The sequence below is a fragment of the Acomys russatus genome, chromosome 6 (genome assembly GCF_903995435.1).
Source record: "Acomys russatus chromosome 6, mAcoRus1.1, whole genome shotgun sequence".
NCBI lineage: Eukaryota > Metazoa > Chordata > Mammalia > Rodentia > Muridae > Acomys > Acomys russatus.
Genome location: NC_067142.1, coordinates 30,012,423 through 30,038,002, shown reverse-complemented (window position 1 = coordinate 30,038,002; position 25,580 = coordinate 30,012,423). Strand labels below are relative to the sequence as shown.

General features: G+C 38.4%; 1 protein-coding gene across 1 annotated transcript; it reads left to right on the top strand.

Annotated features, from left to right (window-relative positions):
• Positions 1–25,310, top strand: C4bpa (complement component 4 binding protein alpha). Its single transcript, XM_051148201.1, has 10 exons — positions 1–142; positions 1,005–1,187; positions 3,339–3,438; positions 5,801–5,886; positions 6,049–6,243; positions 9,179–9,448; positions 13,833–14,018; positions 17,780–17,947; positions 24,372–24,547; positions 24,871–25,310. The coding sequence occupies exons 1-10, from the start codon at positions 1–3 to the stop codon at positions 25,018–25,020; spliced, it is 1,656 nt and encodes a 551-aa protein (XP_051004158.1). The 3' UTR covers positions 25,021–25,310.
• The last annotated feature ends 270 nt before the right edge of the window (positions 25,311–25,580 follow it).

Below are 25,580 nucleotides of genomic sequence, written 5' to 3'. Positions count from 1 at the left end.
ATGCTCGCCACAAAGGCTCCACGTGGGACACTTCATAAAAACAGAGAGGCCGCGGCCTGGCCCTTCTCTAGGCTCTGCGGAGTCTATGGCCCAACGTTGTTCCAAATGACCGTCATGGCTGCTCTTTGGGTTGCTGTTTTTGGTGAGTACTGGGCAGCAAGTCCGGATGGCCAGCCAACAGTTACTTACAAGACTTTAAAAAGCTACATAGCTAAGTTAGCAGAGACCCGGTTTCAGCAACAAAGGATTTATTTGGCCAGCTGGAGTTAAGCATCGCACTCAACATGAGCAGTTTCTAGATGTTATGCCTAGAATTTCGCATCTCAGTCTCCAAAGCAATCTGTTTCCCAACCAGGATTTGAAACAAATCTGTATTGTCTAACAGGAACTAAATATAGTCCATGGCCTGGGGGTGACCCAGAAAGGGGAGGCGAGAAGTGTACTTCCACAGGCCCTCAAATGGCAACTTAGTTGTGTATCTCCATTCGTTTGAATATGGAAAGTAGGATTAAAATTTTTATGTTTCAAGAATTCTATGTCTTCTCTACTATGTAGCCTTTCCTGGCCTTGAATTCACAATCTTTCCTATAATACCTCCACATCTGGCTTATCACGTTAGCTCAAATTAAACAATACGTATCTGTTAAGGCAAATTTGTAAGATTTTTTTTTTTTTGTATATGTGCACTCTGTCTGAGCAGAGATGGATAATAAAATGGCTGATGAAATTTGTATTTGTCTTCTTTTTAGGAAAATATTTCATATAGCAGAGAAGGAATAAAAATGTATGCCTTTAATCATCATCATCATCATCAATTTATCAACAGGCAAATCTGTGCATCTCTCGCGGATTCATGACACAGAGAAATAGTACATTCGTGATTTTTTTTTTTTCTTCATTAGGGGAGAAAATAATTGTTCTCCTTCTAAAATTATACTACTGAAACACTCAAATGCTGTGTCTCAGGGAATAACATTTGGTGTTACTGTCCTTTTGCTGTCTAGGCAAATGTGGTCCACCACCGGATTTAACCTATGCCTTTCCAGAAAGTGAGACGGATCAGACAGACTTCGAAAGTCATACTGTCCTGAAATACAGTTGCCGCCCTGGCTATAGCAGGGCAACATCAAGCCAGACTATTTTCTGCAGACCTGAGGGAGAATGGCACATTAGTATAAACTGTGTCAGTAAGTACCAACATCTGTGTTTTTTTTTTTCATTTGTGTATTTATCTGGTTTGAAACGTTGTCTCAGATTATTTAATTATTGACTTTTAAAATTTATTTTAAAATTTAATTTATTCAGATTACATCTCAGTTGTTGTCTCCTCACTTATATCCCCCCATTCCTCCCTCCCTCCTTCTTTCACCCTATTCCCCTCCCCTAGGTCTGTGACAGAAGGTTATCTCCTCCCCCACGATATGGTCACAGCTTATGAAGTCTCATCCTGGTAGCCTGCTTATCCTTTCTCTGAGTGCCACCAGGCCCCCTCACCAAAGGGAAGTGGTTAAATATGGGGCACCAGAGTTCTTGTCTGAGTCAGTCCCCACTCTCCACTCAACTGTGGAGAATGTCCTGACCATTGGTTAGATCTGAATATGGGTTGGAACTAGTGAATTTATCAACTACAAATTTTGTTGTTTGTTTATTTGTTTTCTTCTCGAGACAGGGTCTCTCTGTGTAGCCTTTGTCTGTCCTGGAACTTACTCTGTAGACCAAGCTGGACTCCAACTCACAGAGAGCCACCTGCCTCTGCCTCCCAGGTATTGGGATTAGAGGTATGTGCCACCACTGCCTTGCAACTGGCACTTTTAATGTACACATGTATGAATCTTCTGAAAAGCAGGATAAAACAAAGCAGAAAATAAGAAATGACCTAATTGCAATGAAATAAGATACTGGGTAGTTTATGTCAACTTGACACAGGCTAGAGTCGTCAGTGAGAAGGGAGCCTCAATTAAGAAACTGCCTTCATCAATCTGGCTGCCAGCAAACCTGTAGGGTATTTTCTTACTTAGTGACTTACTGGGGAGGGCACAACCCATTGTAGGTGATGTCATCCTTGGGCTGGTGGTCCTGGGTTCTATAAGAAAGCAGGCTGAGCAAGCCCTGGGGAGCAAGCCAGTGAGCAGCACTCCTCCATGGCCTCTGCCCTGCCCTGCTTGAGTTCCTGTCCTGACTTTCTTTGATAATGTGATATGTAAGCGTAAGATGAATAAACCCTTTCCTCCCCAAGTCGCTTTGGTTATGGTGTTTCATCACAGCAATAGTGACCCTAACTAAGACATATACTTTATCCGTAATTCACCGGGTACTTGTTTAAATAAATACTGGGACTATGGCCCATGTCGTAGTGGACACCTTTAATCTCAGCATTCTGGAAGCAGAGGCAGGCAAAGACCTTTGTGAGTTGGAGACCAGCCTGGTCTACACAGCAATTTCCAGGCCAGCCAGGGCTACATAATGACAGGCCATATCTCAGGAAAAAGAAAGAAAAGTTGGGGCTTAGCAGGATGGTTTAGCAGGTGAAGGTGGCCTGAGGTTGGTTCCTGAAACCCATGTAGAAGTGGAAGGAGAGAACTGACTCCCTACAGTTGTCCTCTGACTTTCACATCCGCATGAAAGTAGCATATGCATGCCTGCACCTGAACCACCAAATAATAACAAAAATAAAAATAGTAATAATAAATGGTAAAATGATAAATGATAAAAAAATATCTTAGAATTGACCAGAAAGTAGCAATTTTACCTCAGACACATGGTATTTCTTTTTATATGCAGAATCTAGATTTTTAAAAAATACATGCATATACATACATATATATGTAGGTACGTACATACTTACATACATACATTGGGTGAAGGACAGTGGCCACAATGGCTGGTAAATGTGATGAAAATATGATGCTATACAGATATTAAAGTGTCAAAATAAAACCTACTATTTTGTATACTAATTTTAAAAATTAAGTAAAACAGCTCAAAAAACCCAATACTTCATGGATTTGGAAGAGCAGCTTATTCACTATAAGCAGGGAGCGTGTCCTGTACTGCCCCAACAGTAGCAGCATATAATCTCTGCTTTCTCTCCTTTTGTTTCTTTTTATAATCAAGGAAATGGTTATTGCTAAAATACAGCAGATTGAAAAGAAAAAGAGATCAAAATTTGTGTGCATTTTCCCTCCAGAACAAAAATTCAGCATGTCCTATTCAGAGAGAAGCATGGCCCTACCATGTAGACCTTTGTGGATGAGGAGGGTGGATGTAGCTCTGCCGGTATCTAACTGCAGCCCTGGGAAAGGTGGGCATCACTGACCATCATTTTAATTTTCCTCTAGAAAAGTCATGCAGGAACCCGGGAGACTTACAGAACGGACAGGTGGACGTTAAGACAGATTTCTCTTTTGGAGCACAGATAGAATTCAGTTGCTCAAAAGGGTGAGTTAGAAATAATTCTTCCAAATTAACTTTAAAAATAGGTGCTCTCAAAAACATAAAGTGATATCAAGAGTATGTGTCAGGAATTCCCACTTCCATCCCTCCTCCCTGGACTCAATTCTTTGCTGTGCTAAAAACAGAATTTACTTTTTTTCAGTTTCCTTTTGTATTATTGTAGTGTTTCCTTATTCAAATACAAGCCAAGAGATTAGCACATCTTCTTATATTTTAAAAATATAGATTTTTGTTTTGTTTTGTTTTAAAGACAAGCTCTCACCATGTCACCATTGCCGGCCTGGAATTCCCTCTCTAGACCAGGCTGGCCCTAAGTTTACAAAGAGCCACACCCACCTCTGCCTTCTATGTATCAGAGTTAAGGATTGTATCATTGAACTCGCTGGATTCAGATTTTTAAAATTTTTATTCCTGAAAGTTTCATACATGTATTGTGTACAATGAAATAGCATCATATACATTTTTATTTTCTCTTCCAACTTCCCTATATTCCTCACAACGTGTCTTCCTCTCCCACCTTCTTGCTTTTGTTCATTTGTTTCTTTTTTACAATCCACTAAGTCTAATTAGTGTGCCCCTTATATACATGGGTGTGATGAAATTAATTAGAGCATGGGAGTGGCCACGCCCTCAGAAAAGAATGAGACAAATGTAGTATTGAATCATTGTACCTGGCTTTTATACTCTTCAGTTCATCTTGGAGATATTTTATGTTTGTATGTGGAGAGGTTCTTCATAGATTTCCTTTTACAACTGCAGAGTATTTTCCTATATGGTTGTGTCATGGCTTACCTCTTTGGATGGACTCATGGATATTTCGAATCTCTTGCTGTTTGGGGCAATGCTCCGATGCCTTTGTAAAAATGCAGTTCTGAACTACTGTTGTGCATAAGTGGTCCAGTTGTTCCTTGATAATCAGAATTAGCCAGCCGTGCTAGTCTTCAGGATAACCTCCTTTCTCACCTTCATGAGTAGGCTTTCAAATTTACCTGACACATTGATAGGTAAGAGGCAATGTACCGCAGTTAAACTTAGTAGGTCAAAACCAAAAAGATACAAAAGGGACTTTCAGGTGAAAGTGTGCATAATGGTGTGGGGAGGAGTTAACGGGGGTGGACATGACATGGATTAGAATGTGAAAAAAATCTGGATGTCTTGTGAGTGCTGCAGCAGCATTTTTTGGCTGGTGGATGATGTTACAGAGAATATTGAAGTTATCCTCAATTTCCTTCTCTCTATATATAACTTAGGTCTTGTTTGGCTGTCTGAAGAGAGTATCCTACATGGGTGAAATTTAAGGCTGACCATCAGTTGTATTTCTTGTTTTATTTTGGCATACGATCTCATTCGGTAGGCCAGGCTGCTCTCAGACTCACAAGCCTCCAGTCTAACTATCTGAAATTGTTGGGATTATATGTGAAGACCACTGGACCTTACTCTTTAGTGTGTATATGTATGCATATACATAGGTACATACGTGCTATGGTATGCACATGGAAGTGAGGACATGTTGCAGGAGTCAGTTTACTACCACAGTGTGGGTCCCTGGGATCAGACTCAGGCTGTCAGAATTGGTGGCTAGTACGTTTTTGCTAGCCATGTTGCTAGCCCTTAATTATTTCTTTTGTTAAGATGTTTATCTTTTTAAAAATCTATGCATCTCTTCTGTGTGTGTCTATGTGTGTGTGTGTGTGTGTGTATGTGTGTGTGTGTGTGTGTGTGTGTGTGTGTGTGTGTGTAGTTGAAAAGAACAGAAGAGTATGTTGGATTCCTTGGAGCTAGAGTTACAAGTGACTGTGACCTTTCCGTGGGTGTTGGGAACCATACTCCAGTCCTCTGGAAGTGTTCTTAATCTCTGAGTCATCACTTCAGCTCCATTCTTTATTTTTACAGTAGTATTTGGCCCATTTATTTTTGCTATGTAAGGTGCAATTTTAATAGGTATGTTAATTTAAATATGTAGATCACTTGTAACCTTTACTTGAAATGCATTATGAAATATTTCTCCCATTACAATGTATGATGATATTTTTAAAAATTGAATCAATTTGTGTAGTTATCATACAGACTAGTGGGTTTTATTATGACATTTTTGTAAGTAGGTGTCACTATATTTTTTGACTTTTAAATTAAGCTTTAACAAAAATTGGGTTCATTGTAGCATCTTCAAACATATATGCCATTATACTTTGTTCTACTTTGTCTCCCTCTCCCAAAAACCCTCCCCTATGACTCCTTAGCTGGGAAAACATCACTTTTTTTTTCATTTTAATATCTATCTGTTTAGTCACCTTTATATGATTTAAAGTGGGAATTCCATTAAAATCTTTGACATTCTCTTATCTAGATATATCTTAGTTGGCTCATCCACTAGTTACTGTGAAATCCAAGGTAAAGGAGTTTCCTGGAGTGATCCCTTCCCAGAATGTGTAAGTAAGTAAAGATTTTTCTGACTTGGCTATAAACATAACTGTCTTAGGGAACAACTCTTTGTATCCTTACTGAAACCTGTACTCTGCACACACATTTGCAAGATTTTTGTCATTGTTACAATGCCTGTTCCTGAACAATTCTTTCTATTTTATTAATTCTCAGTTGCCAAGTGTGGGTCCCCTCCAGACATCAGCAACGGGAAACACAATGGTGGAAATGAGGACTTCTACACATACGGCTCCTCAGTCACCTACAGCTGTGATCCCAGCTTCACACTCTCTGGCAATGCCTCCCTTACCTGCACTGTGGTGAACAAAACAGTAGGTGTTTGGAGCCCAAGTCCCCCTACTTGTGAAAGTAAGTGATAGTGATGCATTCTGCTTTCAAAAGAAAAACGAAGGTGAATTTATTGTGGGAAGTAGAACAATTTAAATATAAACAAATGAGTGTGTAGATACATCTACTATTTGGCTAAGAGATACTCGGTGCATTAGAGTGGCAAGTAGCACCATATCACATTGATTTGTTAAAGTAAGAGTTTCTCCTCATTCTTCTATAACCTGTTCTGATGTTGGCTACACACACACCACTTTCCCTGGCGAGCATCCTGGACATGCCAACAATGCTCAAGATAGCTATTATAAAATAAAATGTACAATTAAAGGAAATACTGTGCAAGCAATTAAAGGAAAGTATTGAGACAGTGTCTCATCAAACAGAAATATTAATAAGGATAAATTATCTTAAGAATGAAATGGAAGTTTGAGAATTGACAAACCACAGGAAGTAAATGGAGAATTTATAAGACAACTATGGAACTGACGACTTTAAAGATAGAAATGATAAGGATTGTGTGGCTTGTAGCATCAAGAGAACAAAGCAAAGAGCATATTAACAAGAGTTTCAAAAGGAGAAAGGAGATGAAGAGAAAATTGCTCAGAGAAAAATTGATCAAGTATTTTCCAAAATTGACCTACATGTTAGTCTATACATTCAAGAAGCGCACTTGGACTTAAGAAGGGTCCATTTCAAAAAACCTGGAGGTACCATAGTGAAAATATTGGAAGATTAAGAAAAATAGAAAGTGGTTCCAAGAGGACACAGCAAGAGAAAAACAGCAACCAACCAAATTAACATCTAGATTTTCACTAGAAATGATGGCGATGAGAAGATATAGTCAAAGTAAGAAAAAAAGAAAACAACAACAACAACAAAAAAACCAAAATGTAAACCAAGACTCCCCCAAAGCCCTCCACATCCATTTTATTAGAAACACCACAACAAATAAAATTACTTCTTTATAAAATTTTATGTTTTATGTGTTTATAATAATTGAGAGAAAAACATAGAATAAGTTATATTTATAGCTTTCTTCCTCTCTCCAGCTACTTCCTGTTCTTGTGCTGGGGACCAAACCCAGATCTTTAACATGGAAGACAATCACTTTTCCTTCTGAGCTACACACTTTAGCACCAACTCATTTCTTCCTATAGGCTGCAGTTAATAGCTGCTGTTTTATTGTCAACTATATCTTTGTCTACAGGTATCACCCTGTGGTATTATTGCTAAGCACAATATATTTCTATCCGTGACTAATAATTCTATATTTTTATTTTTATAGAATACCCCTTAAATATACAGTAAAGAAAGTGGGCTGCAGTTGACTCTTTGTATGCAGTTTCCACATCTGGGAATTCAGTCAACTGTGGATTTAAAAATGTTTGAAAAAAAAATGTATCTGTACTAAACATGTATAGATTCTTTCCCCATTGGTAGCTCCTAGCCACTACAGTAAATCAGTTATTTATCAAATATTATCTTAGGCACATAATTAACAAAATAAGTAACTAAAGTGCGTGTGGGAGGGGTGTGTAGACTATGTAGGAACACTGTCATTCTATACTACAGACGTGAATATATGGACTGGGGATGGTTGGAAGCCTTGCAAACAAATCCCCATTGATGACAAGGGATGGATGGTTGTATCATCTTCTTATTTTTAAATTATCTACACAATGGCCTCTCTTGTGCTCATTGTTTTCCTGTACACTTCTAGCCAGAACAAGTTTCTATATTATTTATTGTAAAGATGGTCTTTTAGCAATAATGCATACATCTCAGAATGGTAATTGTAAAAGTTCTGACATCTTTACCAAGGTTCATGGAAAAATTAGAGCTCTACATACTGCTGGTGGGAATCTAAATTACTACAGTCATTCAGAAATGGTTTCAACAGTTCCTCTGAAGTTTGAGCATGTGGTTAATGTTTTTCTACCAGAGAGATATGAAACAAGACACCCACACAGAAGATTTCTTGCACAAAAGTTCAGAGCAGCATTGCTCATAACAGCCAACAACCCAAAATACCCACCCAGGGGACAACAGTGAGAGACTTGTGTAGTTACATAACAGAATATCATACACAGTAAAAATGAAGTACTGACAAGTGCTGAGCATGAATTAATCATAGAGTGTGTTATCTTGTAAAGGATGCCAGCCACAAAACAGAAAGAAAACATACTATGTGGTTCCATTGATTAAAAAAGCTCAATGTAGGAGTAATTTTTTTTTGTAAAACATGGTGTTTCTTTATGAGATGATAAAGACATCTTGAAATTGGATAGTGTGGAAAGCTTCACAACTCTATGAATATTTAAAGACCGCCAACCTGTACTTTCTGAAAGATTTTAGGCTATGTCTCATGGCGAATGTTTGGAGGTACAATTTAATGAACGTCAGCTCTGTACACGAGTGTATTACATATGACTAGCAGCACCAGGCAAGGAAGGAGGCCAGGACTCAAAGCCCAGGCTTAAGAATGCTTAGTGCTTTGATTGTTCTTGTTCTGAGCTTTCCCAAATGCAGGAAATGACTCTTGGTCAGTTTTCTTAGCCAAGAAAACACACACACACACACACACACACACACACACACACACACACACACACACACACAGAGTTTTTGCTGTCTATTCAAGTTTTCCTGTTACGTTCATTTAACAAGCCTAATGCTTCCATTTAGAAATGAAATGGCCTAAAATAAAACGGGGAGAAGAATTGCTGCTTAGGGCAGTTGGCATAGCATACAGAAGGCTTTTGGGAGTGTCTTTGGTTCTAATCTGTCAAGTGCTGGGCTAAACTTGGCAAACAACCTTACACGTTTTCTGGTGTGGTTAATATGTGAGCTATGGGAGACTAGTTCCTGTCAGCACCCTTTGATGCGACATGTTTCCTGAGAGCTAGGGCAGCTCTGCTAACAATGTTCTTTTTTCTTGCTTTTGTTTCATGAGGAGATACTTGCACTAATATCCCAGACATCCCACATGCTCACTGGCTACAAACTCCCAAGCCAAAAAAAGAAGATGTGTATGAGATTGGGACTGTGTTACACTACCGCTGTGATTCTGGCTACAAGCATGCTACAAGAGAGCCCATGACTGTGATTTGTCGGAAGGATCTCAGCTGGAGCCTGTTCAAAGGATGTAAGGGTGAGTTTTGGTTTTCAAAATGTGTGTGTATATTAAATGTCTGTGTGACTGGACCTTGTACCTTAAGTGAATGTGGTTTTATTACTTAAAATAAAAATTGAATATACTATTTCAACAAAAGGAAAAATATTGAGTACCAAAATTGACCATAAGGTTTCAGGGGCTAAGATGGTCAGTCTTTCTGTAGGCCACTTTAGAATCAAATGTAGAAATAAGTACAGAAGCCACACAGCACGCAGGCTTAAGTTTCAACTTCAGTGCTGGTGGATCTGGAGAGGAGCACATAGCTCAACTCTTGTCAGAGTGAGACTCTACAGGTCCTTCTTCTTCTTGTGACATCTGGGGGTTGTGGCAAGAGGAAAAGTCTATGAGACCATTGCTAATTCAACCATCTACAAATTGGCATGTGTCTTCTAGAAGACAGACACCAACTCCTGACCCAGAATTCTTACCTCAGCAGTGTAGAAAAGGGCTTTCTTCTTTTACCTCTTTTGTCTATTTGTGGCAACAAAAAGAATCAGGTAATAACTATTTTATAGACCTCAGTGAAATTTCTATGAAAGAAAAAAAATCCCTTATTTTTTCCAGTCTAGTAGATGCTTGTCATGTTAGCAGTAAAAACACAGACTCTGATTACAGAGAATTTTATGCTATGGATCAGATTTTGAAATGTATGAGTGGATACAAGCAACAATATGAAGTGGCTTCAATTGACCTGTCAGTGGAGTGTTCCATTTCAGGGCTCGTAGACATGGTAGAGGTATTGATTCATTAAGTCAAAGAAAATGTAAAAATTTTAAAAAGGGGCTGGAGAGATGGCTCAGTGGTTAAGAGCACTGTCTGCTCTTCTAGAGGTCCTGAGTTCAATTCCTAGCAACAACACAGTGGCTTACAACCATCTATAATGAGATCTGGTGCTCTCTTCTGGTGTGTAGACATACATGCAGGCAGAACACTGTATATGTAATAAATAAATCTTAGACAAAAACAAAACAAAAAACAATTAATGAAACATGCAGAAACTCTGAAATTACTATAAAAAGGGAAACATACAAACATAAAGAATAGAAGAAGAAAAGAAACAAATCAAAAGCACAGAAAATAGTTTCAGCAAAATCATAGAAAAAAATTCTCCAAATCTAAGAAGAGCCTATAGAAGAGGCATATAGAACACCAAATAGACTGCATGAGAAAATAAACTCCCTTGACATTTTATAGTTAAAGAAAACTACGTGTATGAAACAAAGAAAGGTTATTATAAACTGCAAGAAAGAAAGGTTAAGTCACTTATAAAGAGATAAACCCATCAGAATAACAGCTGATTTTTCAGTGGAGACTTTAAAATGCCAATGAGATTGAACCTACATTCTACAAAATGGCACATATGCTAACACAGGCTTCTATACCTAGAAAAAGTATCCATCATAATAAATTAAGAAACAAAAATGGCCCATGATAAAAATACATTACAGTGATTTATGACATTATCTCTACTATTGAAAGATTCTTTAGTCTCAAGAGAAAGATAAACACACCAAGAGGTCACAGGAATACTGTAAATAAATAATTCCAGAATCATTCATCTATAGATGTCTAAGAAAATACCACCATCACAACAAATGACAAGAATTAAAACATTGTTCAACAATAACTCTTAATTATCGATTCTCTAATAAAGAGACAGATGAACAGACTGAGTTTGAAAACAGGTTCCATCTTTTTTCTGTCTCAAAGACAAAAACAAAAACACACCCCACTTGCAAAGATAGATACTAACTTAAGGTAAAAGGATGAGAAAGGGTACTCAGGGAAAGGGTGCTCAAGAAAACGGAACTAGAAAACAAGTAGATTTTGAAATTCTGATATCTGACAAAAATAAACTTCCAAGCAAGACTAGATCTTCTATTTCTGAAATAGAGGATCATTTTATACTCATGAAAAGAATGTCTACTAGGAGATTATTGTATTTAGATACACCCAACTTTATAAAAAATACTATTAGATCTAAGACCACAGATTAAACAACATAGTCATCACTCTCACCAATAGACAGGTCAACCAGACAAAAACTAAGCAAAGAGACAGAGTTAAGTGACATAAATAAAACAGACCTTACAGGTATCTACAGAATATACTAAAGATTTCATATTCTTCTCAGTAGGCCATAGAATGTTCTTCACTATAAGGAGACAAAGAAAGTCTCAACAAATATAAGACAATAGCATTCTGCATTTCCTTTGGGCAACAGTAGAATAAATATGGATGTCAATAGAAGTAGAAACTACACAAACTCACAGAATTAAACTAGAAAGTATTGAATGCCAATTAGGTCAGTGAAGAAATCAAGAAACTTAAAGATTCCTAGAACTGAATGAAAATAAAAACACGATATGTCAAAATCTGTGGAACACAATGAAGGAACTTTTAGGAGGGTAATTTATAACACTTAGTGCCTGCATAACCTTTTTCAGAACTCTCAAGTTAATAACCTAATGACACCCCTAAAAGCCTTGGGAAAATAAGAACAACTCACACACAAAATATTAATGAAATGGAAAATATTAATAAAAAAATACAACAAATGACAACACAAAGAATCGATGAACTGAAGAGTTGGTTCTTGAATGAGATTTATAAGGATGACAAGCCTATAACCAAATCAATAAAAAGTAAGAGAGGATCCAAATTAACAAAAGCAGAGATGAAAAAGGAAGCATTCTAACAGTTGCTTAGGAAATATGAAGGATTATAAAAACATTTTTTAAATGTATATTCCACTCAATAGGAAAGCATAAGGAAAATGGGCAAAATTTCTAGATGTATGTGACCAACCAGAATTCAATCAAGATGAATTAAGTAATTTTTAAGCCCCATCCAAAAAATAAAAAAATAAAATACCCAACAACATAGGAACAACAGTTAAAAGTCTTCCAATTTGAACAAGCCCAGGGTCAGTTAGATTTAACACAGAATTCTTTCTACTAGACCTCCAAAAAATAATAACAATACTTTTAAAGGTTTTATATAAAAGGAAAAACTCCTCTTTTTTTTTTTTTTTTTTTTTAACTGATACTGGGACCAGGGGAAAAAACCCAACTAAAAAGTAAAATTACAGGTCAATGATGAACATAAATGCACATTTTGTTAGTAAAATAGGTGTGACCTGAATTAAATATCACATCAAATAGATAATACACCATTATCCAGTCAGCTTCCTCATAGAGATACATAGATTGTTCAACATATGTACCGATAAATGTAATCCACCAGAGAGTAGACTCAAGGACAGAAACCTTGAGAACATCTCAGTAGGTATAGAAAAAAGCTTTGAAAGACTTTCTATCTCTTTATAATAAGAGCTGCAGAGGAACTGGAGGCACACGGATATACCTCAATATAATAAAGGGAATAAGCTAGACACCAACAGACCACACCATGCTAAATGGAGGAGCGCCCAGATCATTTCCACTAAAACATAGATGAGGACCAGGCTTCTCTCTTCCTCTTCATGTATTTTCAATATAGCTCTTGAACTCTTAGGTAAAGCAGTGATACAGGTGTAGGGGATAAGGGGAGTATGGAGAGGAAAAGAAGAAGTGTTCTTATTTGCAGATGATATAATTTCTGTACATAAAAGAGTCCAATGAAAACCATATAGTGATAATGAATTCAACAAAGTTATAGGATACAAAATTAACACACAAAACCAGTAGCCTTCTTACATTCCAGTGACAAGCACTGGGAAAGAAGTCAGAGAAACAGTTCCATCCAGAGTAGCCTCAAAAGGGATCCTGTACTAAATCTAAGGAAGAAATGTAAAGACTCATACAAAGAAAACTTAAAAACAGGGAAGAAATTGAAGAAGACATCAAAAGATGGAAATACAGCCTATGCTATAGATTAGTAGGATTAATATTATTAAAATGGCCATCCTATCAAAAAAAAATCTGATTCAGTGCAGTCACCACCAAAATTCCAATGGAATTTTCCATAGACATTGAAAATATAATCTCAAATTTTTGCTGGGAAACAGAGTCAGTTTTTTGTTGCTATTTTGTTGAGGGATTCGGCCCCTGATAGGCTACCTGTGCTTCAATATAAGGCCCTATACCTGTGCACACACTAAAAGCAGCAGTTGCACTTAGTATGTTTTAAAAAGGAAACAGGAACTTGAGAGGGAATGGGAGGGGATGGGGATGGGAGGAATTGTTATAGAAAGAATTGGAGTTGACTCATTATATGCATGTTTGAAATTCTCAAACAATAAAAAAAAATGCTTATGTAGAGGAAGTGGCTGAATTTGGATGTTTTAGAAATTTTATATGCGGTGCAGACTGAGTGTTTGGGTTTCCTTTTCTGTTGCCCCAAACATCTCTTCAGTGTTGCAGAAGCTGGGTCATTAGTTATAAGAAATTTGTGATGCTTTTGTTGATCCTTAATCTCTGTTTTTGTTTTCTAGAGATATGTTGTCCAGCACCAAACCTAAGGAGTGTTAGAGTCGTTCAACATACAAAAAAGTATCCCAAGAATGGCTGTGCTTATTTCTATGATGACACAATATTATACAAATGCCGCGAAGCCGTCCTTTCAGCTACTTGCAAATCAGATGGCACATGGCATCCCCAAACACCAACATGTTATCAGAGTAAGAACTAATAGAATTATGTTTTGTGGGGGGGGGGGAGGATTCTTTTTACATTTTATTTATTTATTTATTTGCATTGGTGTTTTACCATCATGTATGTCTTTGTGAGGTTATCAGATCCCCTGGAATTAGAGTTACAAACAGTTGTGAGTTGTCCTTTGGTTGCTGGGAATTGAACCCAGGTACTCTGGAAGAGCAGCCAATGCCATTACCACCGAGCCATCTCTCCCACCCCAGAATTTCTTTATATTAATAGTGTGTGGAGATTATTAAGAGAAATTTTATCAAGAGACCAATGCAAGGAAAATTTAAGTGCAAGGGTAGCTTGGGGACTATAATGGTCATGCTGGGATACATAGGATGTCTTGTTGTATCTTTTTGTTGAACTGTCGAATTGTTCCTTTCACCAAACTGTAGCGAAGTTGTTGAGCTAAGTGTGCACATGTGCATTCCTTCCCCTTATGCTTCCTGACTATAGTTATAGTGTTCCTAGTGGCTTTTAGTTCCCACTGTTTTACTTCTCCCCAGTGATGGGCCTGGAACGGTAAGCGAATGTAATCTTACCCTAAGTTGCTTTTGTCAGGGGGTTTTATCACAGCAGCAAGACACACAACTCTAACAATGACTTTGCTGGTTATCAGAGTTGTGGGATGTTAAGTACTTACTTCAGGGCTTGAAATACAACATTTCATAGTTTCCCGGCTTTTAGTCTTGATGACGGATAAAAGACCTGATATTTCTCCTATGTTTCTTTTGTTGTTTAGGTATGCTAGTATTATTTCCTTCCAGCTTTTAATAGTGTTTTTTTGCTTTGTATATTCTATATTGTGAGTATACTATGTCATAGAAAGAACCTTATATTTGTTTTGAATCTCTATTTCTTTCTAAATGTCTCTTGTATTTTAATATTTCTTCCTTTCTCTGGATCTGGGAATGTTTCTGCTTTAACTTCATTGAATAGACTCTATACTTTTAGTATCTGTCTCAGTTCTTTCTCCTAGGCCACGGATTCTTGGGTTTGTTCCCTTGCTCAGATCTCAGAGTTCTTGGAGGCTGCAGTGACGGTCACTTACTTTTCTCCTCATTGATGTTTGGATGTGATAGTCCATCAACCTTGTCCTCCCTCCCTGACGTCCTTTCTTCTACTTGTCAAGTAGGAATTTGTGACGCTTTCACTGTGTTTTTTTCTTTGATTCATTATGTTTTTTTCATTTACATTTTTATGTTTTTCAAAATCTCAGTTTACTCACTGAAATATTTCCATGCTTGTGACTTTTTATGCTACTTGGTTTTTCTCATCCATTTTGGTGACTTTTACCTCTATTTCACTGACTTTCATCTCAAGTTCTTGGATCGAATTCATATGTTTATATTATCTTTTAGTTCATTGATTGATCATTTTTCAATAAACTTCCAAAATACTCATCTTCCATTTACCTATGTTTATATCTTTGAGCTCAGTAGTTGAGAAGTCACACTTTTTTTTTTTTTTACCTTGGAGGGAGTCATCTTGTCTTGGATTGTCATGTTTCCTGTGTTTCTGAATTGTTATTTGTGACTCTGTTGTTATGGCTCTCTCTTTGGGGGTTGGAGATGGAGGATCTTTTTCTTGAGCAGTCCACTCTTGATTGTTCAATCTTCAATGCCCCTTACAATAAAAAATAATCTGGTTTGGGGCCACTTCTGTTTTCCTTTCCTCTAGGGAGTGGCATCATTGACTGGGTATAGGAACACAGACTGATGGCAGGTAGTTACACACTTTTCAGTAAGTGTTTAAATGTATATGGAGACCATCACAAGAGAGCAAAAATATGCAGAAATAGCCAAAGCAGGAAACTTTATACATTTAGGAAAAGAACAAAACACTTGTGAAGAAACAAGAGCGTAACATTATCTGGGCTAGGGGTAGTGAATATGAAAGAAGGTGTTACATTGCCTGAGCTCTAAGAGAGTGGTCTTCCTCTGGAGGTCCCAAAAAATTGGACCCAGCTGGCCACCCAAGAAGTTAAGTGGGAAAGTAGTAAATAATTGATATGACCATGTTGGAAAGTTGGGAGATCAAGCATCTCTGCACTTTTTAGGTTTGAGTAGAAGAACCGAGGCATTGTGGGTAGGTTGATTACTATCACTACCTTACTTGTGGTTTTAAAAATTCGCTCCCAAGAGATTGTATGTTAAGGGATCTGTCTGATTCCTAGATGGTTGCTCCTGCCAAGGGTGGGAGCCAGAGTCGCCATCCTGGAGTAGTTGTCCTCGTGTATGAAGGTGATCTCAACATGGGGTGGTCAGTCTAAGAGGTTCCACTTTTCTGGAAAAGTGGCTTTACATTTAGAACAATGACTGGAGACTTCTAGGCACTGCTCTAAGTTCTAGAACAAGATTTAAGGGTAAAATACCCAAGTTTCTCTTAGTAGTTTCAGTTTTTAAGAGGAATGAGATAGGTAGCTTTAGGGCTACTAACCCCCCAACCCATGCTTATGTGTTTGCTTGTGTGTAATGTGTGCATGCAAAGACATACCCATACCTCAGGAGTCGGCCCTCACAGCTTACCTCATTTGAAACAGTCTCTTGTTTTGGACTGCATACATTAGCTAGCTCAGAAGATTCTAGGGACTCTCTTGCCTCTGCCTCCATCTTCCCATAGGACTACTAGGATTGCAGAGATGTGTACTATACTATGCCTAGTTTTATATACATTCTGGGGGTCAAGACTCAGATCTTCTGCCTTATGTGACAAGTGCTTTGCTCATGAGCTACCTCCTCAGCCCTGTATCACTAAATCTTAGACAGACATTTCTTAAATGATTAGCATTTTAACCATTGTTATGACTTGAGAGAAACACCTTGAAGAGGGAAAGGTGTTTTTTGGTCATGGCAATAGAGGTTGTACCATGTTTGACTGGCTCAGTTATTCTGAGTCTACGCTGAAGTTGTAATGGACTGTCAGAGTGGAGCAGTGCTGGACACTTCAAAGTGGCCAGACAGCAGAGAGACACTGAAAGAAGGGGAAGGGAACAAGATAAACCCTTCAAAGACATGTCCAAGGTGTCCCACAGCAAACAACTAGGCCCTGGTTTCTAACCTTTCCATTACTTCCCCCCAAATGCCATCAATTATGAATACATATAAAAAAATCAATGTCTTGATGAAGTCAGAATCTTCATGGTCCAATTGCTCCCTTAAAGCCTCATCTGAACACTGTTGTGTTGGGTACCAAATCTTCTAAACAGGCTCCTTTTTGAAGGACTCAGTAGATATTTAAACTACAGGACATCACTCACATGCAGAGTCGACCAGGAACCCAACCTTAACTGTTCAAACAAAGGAGCTGCCTTTTTTAAAAAAAAAAATGAAGGCACAGATGCCATGCTTTATTCTGCCTTAGAATAAAAGGTGTCTGACAGGCAGCATCGGGGCCAAGTGAAGAGTCTTTTTATCATAACTTGGAGTTCTGTAGGTTGTATAAAGCTAGTGGGACATGAGAGTTATTTAGAGAACTTAGTGGACAGGTACATTGCAACAGCAACAGTCTCCATTCTCTGCTGATAGTCTCTTGTGCTGGTACAAAGAAGGCCTCTTGAGGGAAGGCTTATGGCTTGCTATAGACGGGAAAGTGGCAGTTTCAACAGTCCTCTCTGCAGCTAGCTTCTCAAGTTGCCTTCATCTCCAAATGATCAGTATAACAATCATATTTTGCCGTTGCGTGTCCTTAGCCTTCTCATCTTCTAACTGTTTGACCTTCTCTCTGGTGTTTCATCAAGGTTGTGATTTCCCTCCTGACATTGCCCACGGACATTATACAAAATCTAGTTCGTACTACTACGGGCATCGGGCTACATATAAATGTGATGAAGGATACCGGCTGGTTGGAGAGGCAACCATCTCCTGCCAGCTTTCACAATGGACGCCAGCAGCTCCACAGTGTAAAGGTAATGACACCTCTTTCCCACCCCATGACCACATGGATAGAATTACGATCAGGAATGGAGAGCAAAGTTATTCCCTGCCAGGTGAAGGACAAAAACGTTTGATTATTTTTTTTCTCGTAATGATAGGATTTTCTTCTCTCTTTTTTGTTTCTAACACATCCCCACTGCAGTTTTTCCTCCTGCCATTCTTCCCATCTGTCCCCCGCCCCCCCCAACCACATCCCACCTCCCCTCTCTCCCAGATCCAGTCCACCTCCATTTCCCTTCAGAAATCAGCAAGCCTCCCAGGAACACCACTGAACACAGCGTAACAAGATCGGATAAGACTAGACACAAACCCTCATATCCAGGCTGGGTGAGGCAACCAAGTGGGAGGAAAAGGGACTCAGGGACAGAGACAGAGACAGAGACAGAGACAAAAGAGACAGACACATTCCTATTCTGAGGGTTAGCAGTCCCACAAAAATCCCAAGCTAACAGCCATAACATATATGCAGAGGACCTAGCAGAGACCCATGCAGGCTTCATAATTGCCATTTCAGTGCCCCTATAAGACTTATTTAGTTGAAGTCTGTGGACCACGTTCTCCTGGTATCCCCGGCCCCTCTAGCTCTTATGGTTTTTTTCTTCCTCTCTTCCATAGGGTTCCCTAAGCTCTGAGGGGAAGGACCCAGTGAAAATCTCCAATTTTGGCTCCCTCTCTGCCTAATGTTTGGCTATGGGTGTCTGCATCTGCTCCCATCAGCCAACAGTGGAAGCCTCTTTGATGACAATTGGGCTAGGCACCATCTCTGAGTACATAATGATATTGTTAGGAATCATTTCGTAGCTTTTTTTTTCTATCATAGGTCTCTGGGCTATCCAGCCTCTGGTTCCTGGTTATTCAGGCAGTGTCAGGCAGAGACTCCTTCCTGCTGTGTGAGCCTCAAATTAGACCAGTCATTGGTTGGCTACTCCCACAAGTTCTGTGCTTCCATTGCCCTCCTACAACTCATAGGCAGGGTAGATTATAGGTTGAAGGTTTTGTGACTGGGTTGATGTCCCAGTCCCACCTCTGGAAGCTATGCAGAGGACAGCCAGTTCAGGCTCTGAACCCTCCATTACTAGGAGTTCTCATTAGGGTCACCCTCATAAAATACTGAGAGTTTCTATTGGACTAGGTTTCCACATCACCCGCCCCCCCCCAAATGCCCTCCAATTCCAACCGTCTTTCCCAGTGCCCTCTTCTCCACTGCTCCCCCCGTCTCCCACCTGATCTTTCCTGTTCCCGTGCCCACCCACCCCTAGTCCACCAACAAAATCTATTCTATTTCTCCTTCTCAGGGAGATCCATGCATCCTCCTTAGAGCCCTCCTTGATACTTAGTCTTTCTGGGCCTGTGGATTGTATGTGGCATGATTATCATTGACTTAATGGCTAACATCCAGTTATAAATGAGTACATACCATGTTTATTTCTAGGTCTGGGTTACCTCACTCAGGATGATTATTGTCCTAGTTCCATCCATTTTCCTGCAATTTTTATGATATTATTTTTCATTTTAAACAACTGAGTGTTAGTTACTCCACTGTGTAAATGTACAGCATTTTCTTTATCCATTCTTTGGGTGAGGGGCTTCTAGGTTGTTTGTCATTTCTGGCTATTACGATTAAAGCTTCTATGAACATAGTTGAACAAGTGTCCTTGTGGTCAGATGGAGCATCTTTTGGGGATATACACAAGAGTGGCATAGCTGAGTATTGAGGTATATTGATCCAAAGTTTTCTGAGGAACCGTCACATTGACTTTCATACTAGCTGTATGAGTTTGCACTCCTACTAGCAGTGGAGGAATGTTCTCCTTGCTCCACATCCTCACTAGCATGAGCTGTCACTTGTGTTATTAATCTTAGCCATTCCAACAGTTGTAAGATGGAATCTCAAAGTATTTTTCAAATTTATTTATTTACTTTACATCCTGATGATAGCTCCATCCTTTCTCATATCCCAGTTCTACCCTCCCACCCGCTCTCCCATCCTGCTTCCCTATTCCTCAGAAAAGGGAGCCCCACTGAGCCCCACCCAGCCCAGCCCATTAACTCGCATCAGTGCTGAGCACATCTTCTTCCCCTGTGGCCTGGCAAGGAAGTCCTGTTGGGGGGAAGTAACTGAAAACCTGGCAAGAGAGTCTATGCCATAGAGAGAGCCCGTTCCCCTCAATAGAGAACCTCCACGAAGCCTGAGCTACCCATTGGCTACCAGGAGACACCAGGAACATCAAAGTAGTTTTGATTTGCATTTCCCTGTTGGCTAAGGATGTTGAACTTTTCTTTAAGTGCTTCTCAGCCATTTTGGTCTCCTTTATTGAGAACTCTCTGTTTAGATCTGTACCCCATTTTTAAATTGGTTTATTTGTTTTCTTGATATCTAGTTTCTTGAGTTCTTTATATATCTTTGGATATTAGCCCTCCATGTGCTATGGAGTTGGTGAAAACATTATACCACTCTGTAGGCTGCCATTTTGTCCAATTGATGGTGTCCTTTTGTTTGATGAGTCTCATTTACTGATTATTTATCTTAGTGCCTGAGCTGTTGGTGTCCTGTTTAGAAACTTATCTCCTGTGCCAATGCTACTTTCTCTTCAATCAGGTTCAGTGTATCTGGTATTATGTTGATGTCTTTGATCTACTTGGACTTGAGTTTTGTGCAGAGTGATAGATACAGATCTATTTGCATTCTTCAACATCCAGTTAGACCAGCACCATTTGTTGAAGATGCCTTCTTTCTTTCCATTGTGTTTCTGCCTCCTTTATCAAAAATCAGGTGTCTATAGGTCTTGTCTGGATTTATGTCCTCAACACAATTCCATTGATCATTGTGTCTGCTTTTATGTAAATACCGTGCACTTTTTATTACTGTAGTTCTGTAGAACAGCTTGAAATCAGGGATATTGATACCTCCAGAAGTTCTTTTATTGTTCAAGATTGTTTTAGTTATGCTGTGTTTTTGGTCTTCCATATGAAGTTGAGTATTGTCCTTTCAAGTTCTGTAAAAAAAAGTGTGTTAGAATTTTGATGGGTATTTTGTTGAATCTGTGGATTGCTTTTGGTAGGATAGCAATTTTTACTAGGTGGATCTTGCTGATCCTTGAGCATGGGAGATCTTTCCATCCTATGATGTCTTCTTTGGATTCTTTTTTCAAAGACTTACTTTTTATCATACAAGTCTTTTCACTTGCTTGGTTATAGTTACCCCAAGATACTTTATATTATTTGTAGCTATTGTGAACAGTGTTGCTTCCTTGGTTTCTTTCTCAGTCAGTTTGTCATTTTTATATAGGAGGGATACTGATTTTTTTAAAAAAGTTAATCATGTATCCAGCCACTTCATTAAAGATGCTTAGCAGCTGTAGGGTAGAGTTTTTGGGGTTTCATATATATATATATATATAGCCAATAGTGATACTTTGACTTCTTCTTTTCTAATTTGTATCTCCTTGATCTCTTTCAGTTGTCTTATTGCTAGCTAGAACTTCAAGTATTATATTGAATAGATATGGAGAGATTAGACAACCTTGTCTTGTTTCTGATTTTAGTGGCATTGCTTTGAGTTTCTCCTCATTTAATTTGATGTTGGCTATAGGCTTGCTGTACTTGTCTTATTTGTGTTAAGGTATGTTCCTTGTATTCCTACTCTCTTTTTAAAATGTATTTTATTAATTTATTCATATTACATCTCAATTGTTAACCCATTCCTTGTATCCTCCCATTCCTCCCTCCCTCCCATTTTCCCCTTACTCCCTTCCCCTATGACTGTGACTGAGGGGGACCTCCTCCCCCTGCATATGCTCATAGGGCATCAAGTCTCTTCTTGGTAGCCTGCTATCCTTCCTCTGAGTGCCACCAGGCCTCTCCATCCAGGGGACGTGGTGCAGTAAACTTCGAACTCCTAAACAGATCTAGCCAATGTATTCCTACTCTTTGTAAGATTTTATCATAAAGAATGTTGAACTTTTGTCAAAGGCTTTGTTGGCATCCAATGAGATGATCATGGGTTTATTCTTCAGCTTGTTTATATGGTGGATTACACTAACTGATTTTTGTATGTTGAACCATCCCTGCATCTCTGGCATGAAGCCTACTTGGTCACGGTGGATGAGCTCTTTGATGTGTTGTGTTCTTGGATTTGGTTGCCAGTATTTTACTGAGTATTTCTGTATCAATGTTCATAGGGGAAATTTGTTTGCAATTCTTTTTCTTTGTTGAATTTTTATGTGTTTTGGGGTATCAAGGTGATGATGGCCTTGCAGAATAAATCTGACAATGCTGCTTCTGTTTCTATTTAATGGAATGATTGGAGGAGTATTGGCATTAGCTTTTCTTTGAAAATTTGGTAGAATTCTTCACTAAAACTGTCTAGTCCTGGTACCCCCTTTTTTGGTTTGGGAGGCTTTTAATGACTGCTTCTATTTCTTTTGTGGTTATAGGTCTATTGAAATTGTTTATCTGATTTTGATTTAACTTTGGTAAATGGTATTTATTGAGAAAATTATCCTTTTTTTTGTGGAGTATAGGTTTTTAAAGTATGACATAATGATTCTTTGGATTTCCTTGGTGTCTGTTATGTCCCCTTTTCATTTCTGGTTTTGTTAATTTGGATAGTATCTATCTATCTTTTTGTTAGTTTGGCTAAGGGTTTGTCTATCTTATTGATTTCTCAAAGAACCATCTCTTTGTTTCATCGATTCTTTGTATTTTTCTCTTTGTTTTTATTTTATTGATTTCAACCCTCAGTTTTAATTATTTCATACCATTTAATCCTATTGGGTGTACTTGCTTCTTTTGTTCTAGAGCTTTCAGGTGTGCTGTTAAGTTGCCAGTATGAGATCTCTCTGATTTCTTTATGTTAGCACTTAGTGCTATGGACTTTCCTCTTTCATTGTGTCTCATAAGTTTGGGTATATTGTGTAGTCATTTTTACTAAATTCTAGAAAGTCTTTAATTTCTTTCTTTATTTCTACCTTGACCCAGTAATCATTCAATAGAGTGATCTTATAGGATACAGTAAGTTATTTCAATTTTCCTGTATCTGTTGATACTTGATTTATACCCTAGTATGTGGTAAATCTTGGAGAAAGTTCCATGAAGTGCTGAGAAGAAGGTATACTCTTTTGTGTGGGGGTAAAATATTCTAAAGAGATGTTAGGTCCATTTGGTTTATAACATCTGTTAGCTCCAGTATTTCTCTGTTTATATTTTGTCTGGATGACCTATCTGTTGACGAGAGTGGGATATTGAAGTCTACCATTATCAATGTGTGGCAGCTAATGTGTGATTTAAGCATTAGTAATGCTGCTTTTACAAACATGGGTGCCATTGCAGTTGGGGCATAAATATTAAAAATTAAAATATCATCTTGATGGATTTTTTTCTTTGATAAGTATGAAGTATTCATCTCCATCTTTCTTGATTAATTTTTGTTGAAGTCTATATTGTTACATATTAGAATGGCTACACCGCCTGGCTTCTTAGGTCCATTTGCTTGAAAAATATTTTCTAATCCTTTACTCTGAGGTAATGTCTGTCTTTGACATTGAAACACGTTTCTTATATGCAGAAAAGGGATGGATTCTGTTTTGCATCCATTCTGTTAGTCTGGGTCACTTTATTGGGGAATTGAGTCCATTGTTATTAAGAGATATCAATGACCAATGATTACTAATTCCTTGTTTTTCTGTTGTTGTTGATAGTTGTGTGTGTGTGTGTGTGTGTGTGTCCTCTTTTTTTGTTTTGCTGGTGTGAAATTATTTCCTGTGCTTTTATGGGTGTAGTTAACCTCCTTGGGTTGGAGTTTTCCTTCTGGTATCTTCTATAGGGCTGGATTTATGGAGAGATATTGTTTATATTTGACTTTGCCATAGAATATCTGGTTTTCTACTTCTGTGGTAATTGTAATTTTGCTGGATATGGTAGTCTGGGCTAGAATCTGTGATCTCTTAAAGTCTGCAGGACATCTGTTTAAGCCCTTCTGGCTTTAGAGTCTCCATTGAGCAGTCAGGTGTAATTCTAATAGGTCTAGCTTTATTTGTTACTTGCCCATTTTCCCTTGTAGCTTTTTGTATTCTTTCTTTGTTCTGGATGTCTATTGTTTTGATTGTGGCACAGTGAGTTTCTTTTCCTAGCTCAAAGGTCCAGAAAATTTTCTTCTTCATAAAGTAGGAAAATAATAGACTCACTTAGCAGAAGTATCTTGAGACTTAAGTCAAAGTCATATTGTATGCAGAGACTGTCACAAATGCTCAGCAAAAATGCTCATCAATATTGTGCTAACAAATTGAGTGGAAAGCGAAAGAAGAGGCATTCACGTCCAGTCCTTTGTTTTATTGTAGACTGTTGTCATGTCTTTCTCCCTCGATTACAATTATCTAAAACATGTGTTCATTATAGCCCTATGCCGGAAACCAGAGATAGAAAATGGAATGCTGTCTCCCGACAAAGACCAGTATATTGAATCTGAAAATGTCACCATCCAGTGTTATTCTGGTTTTGACATACTAGGTTCCCACAGCATCTCTTGTTCAGAGAACGGAACCTGGTACCCAGAGGTGCCTCAGTGTGAGTGGGTAAGTGACACAAATCAAGAAATTCTGTGCCATCAAATACTAGAATGGTTTTCCAGCCAATAGTGCTGACCTCTGACTTGTGAATCATTTCTAAGTTATTCAGAGAACCTGCCTTTTTCCTCAAAGTCGTCTGGTGATTTGGCACAGTGCATTTTTCTGTTTTCATTTGAGGACATGAGATACCGAATCCCATTAAAAGTGAAGTTCCGTAGGCCTGGGAGGACTGCCTCTTATTTTTCTAGGCCATATAACATACTGTTGCTCTATTTCTTGATGATCAGCAGGAGCTGCTCACTGGTATCCCAAACCTCTATTTTTTTCAGGTGGCCCCTAAAGATTGTGAGTATGTGTTCACAGGCAAGAAGATGATGCAATGTCTGCCAAGTTCAAATGATGTGAAAATGGCCCTGGAAGTATATAAGCTGTTTCTGGAGATTAAACTATTAGAGACCCAGATAGACAAAGCAAAATAGGCTGTCTTGGAGTTATGAATGTAAGTTTTCTCAAGAAGGAGGAATACCTCGTTGGTTTTCTAATTTTAGTGACAAACAGATCACTTGCACTTAGCAGCTTTTGTCACCTTGACACCAGTATTCATGGCAATAAATATCTGGTTAGAATAATTCATTAAAGCATAATGTTTTAAGTTTATGAAATAATTAACCATTTTGTGGCTCATAATTTGCTTTTCTGAATGCAACATGTACATCTTTGCAATTAAAAATCAATTTTGCTCTTGTTTTCATTTACTACTATATAAAATTAATAATGCATTTATTTAAAAAATATGAGGTGCAAAATTCACCTTAGTTTGCTCACACTATTGTGTTCCTGGACTGCCTCAATCTCACAGTCTCACATGTGCACATCATCCTGGTCCTTAGAGTTCAGAGTAACTGTCAATATCTCCTCTATTCCTCCCCCCCCCCCACACACAACCAGCTCAGTCTAGGCTACCCATTAAAGGATACCCAGCCTCCTCCAAACCATGAACAGTGCCTCTTTCATTCAGGACACACATCAGCCATCACTC

Excerpts from the sequence above, each read along its gene's own strand:
- C4bpa (XM_051148201.1), top strand. The coding sequence starts at position 1 with ATGCTCGCCACAAAGGCTCCACGTGGGACACTTCATAAAAACAGAGAG. Across the intron at positions 5,887-6,048 it reads TCCCTTCCCAGAATGTGTAA|TTGCCAAGTGTGGGTCCCCT; the intron begins GTAAGTAAAGAT and ends ATTAATTCTCAG. Across the intron at positions 14,019-17,779 it reads AACACCAACATGTTATCAGA|GTTGTGATTTCCCTCCTGAC; the intron begins GTAAGAACTAAT and ends TGTTTCATCAAG.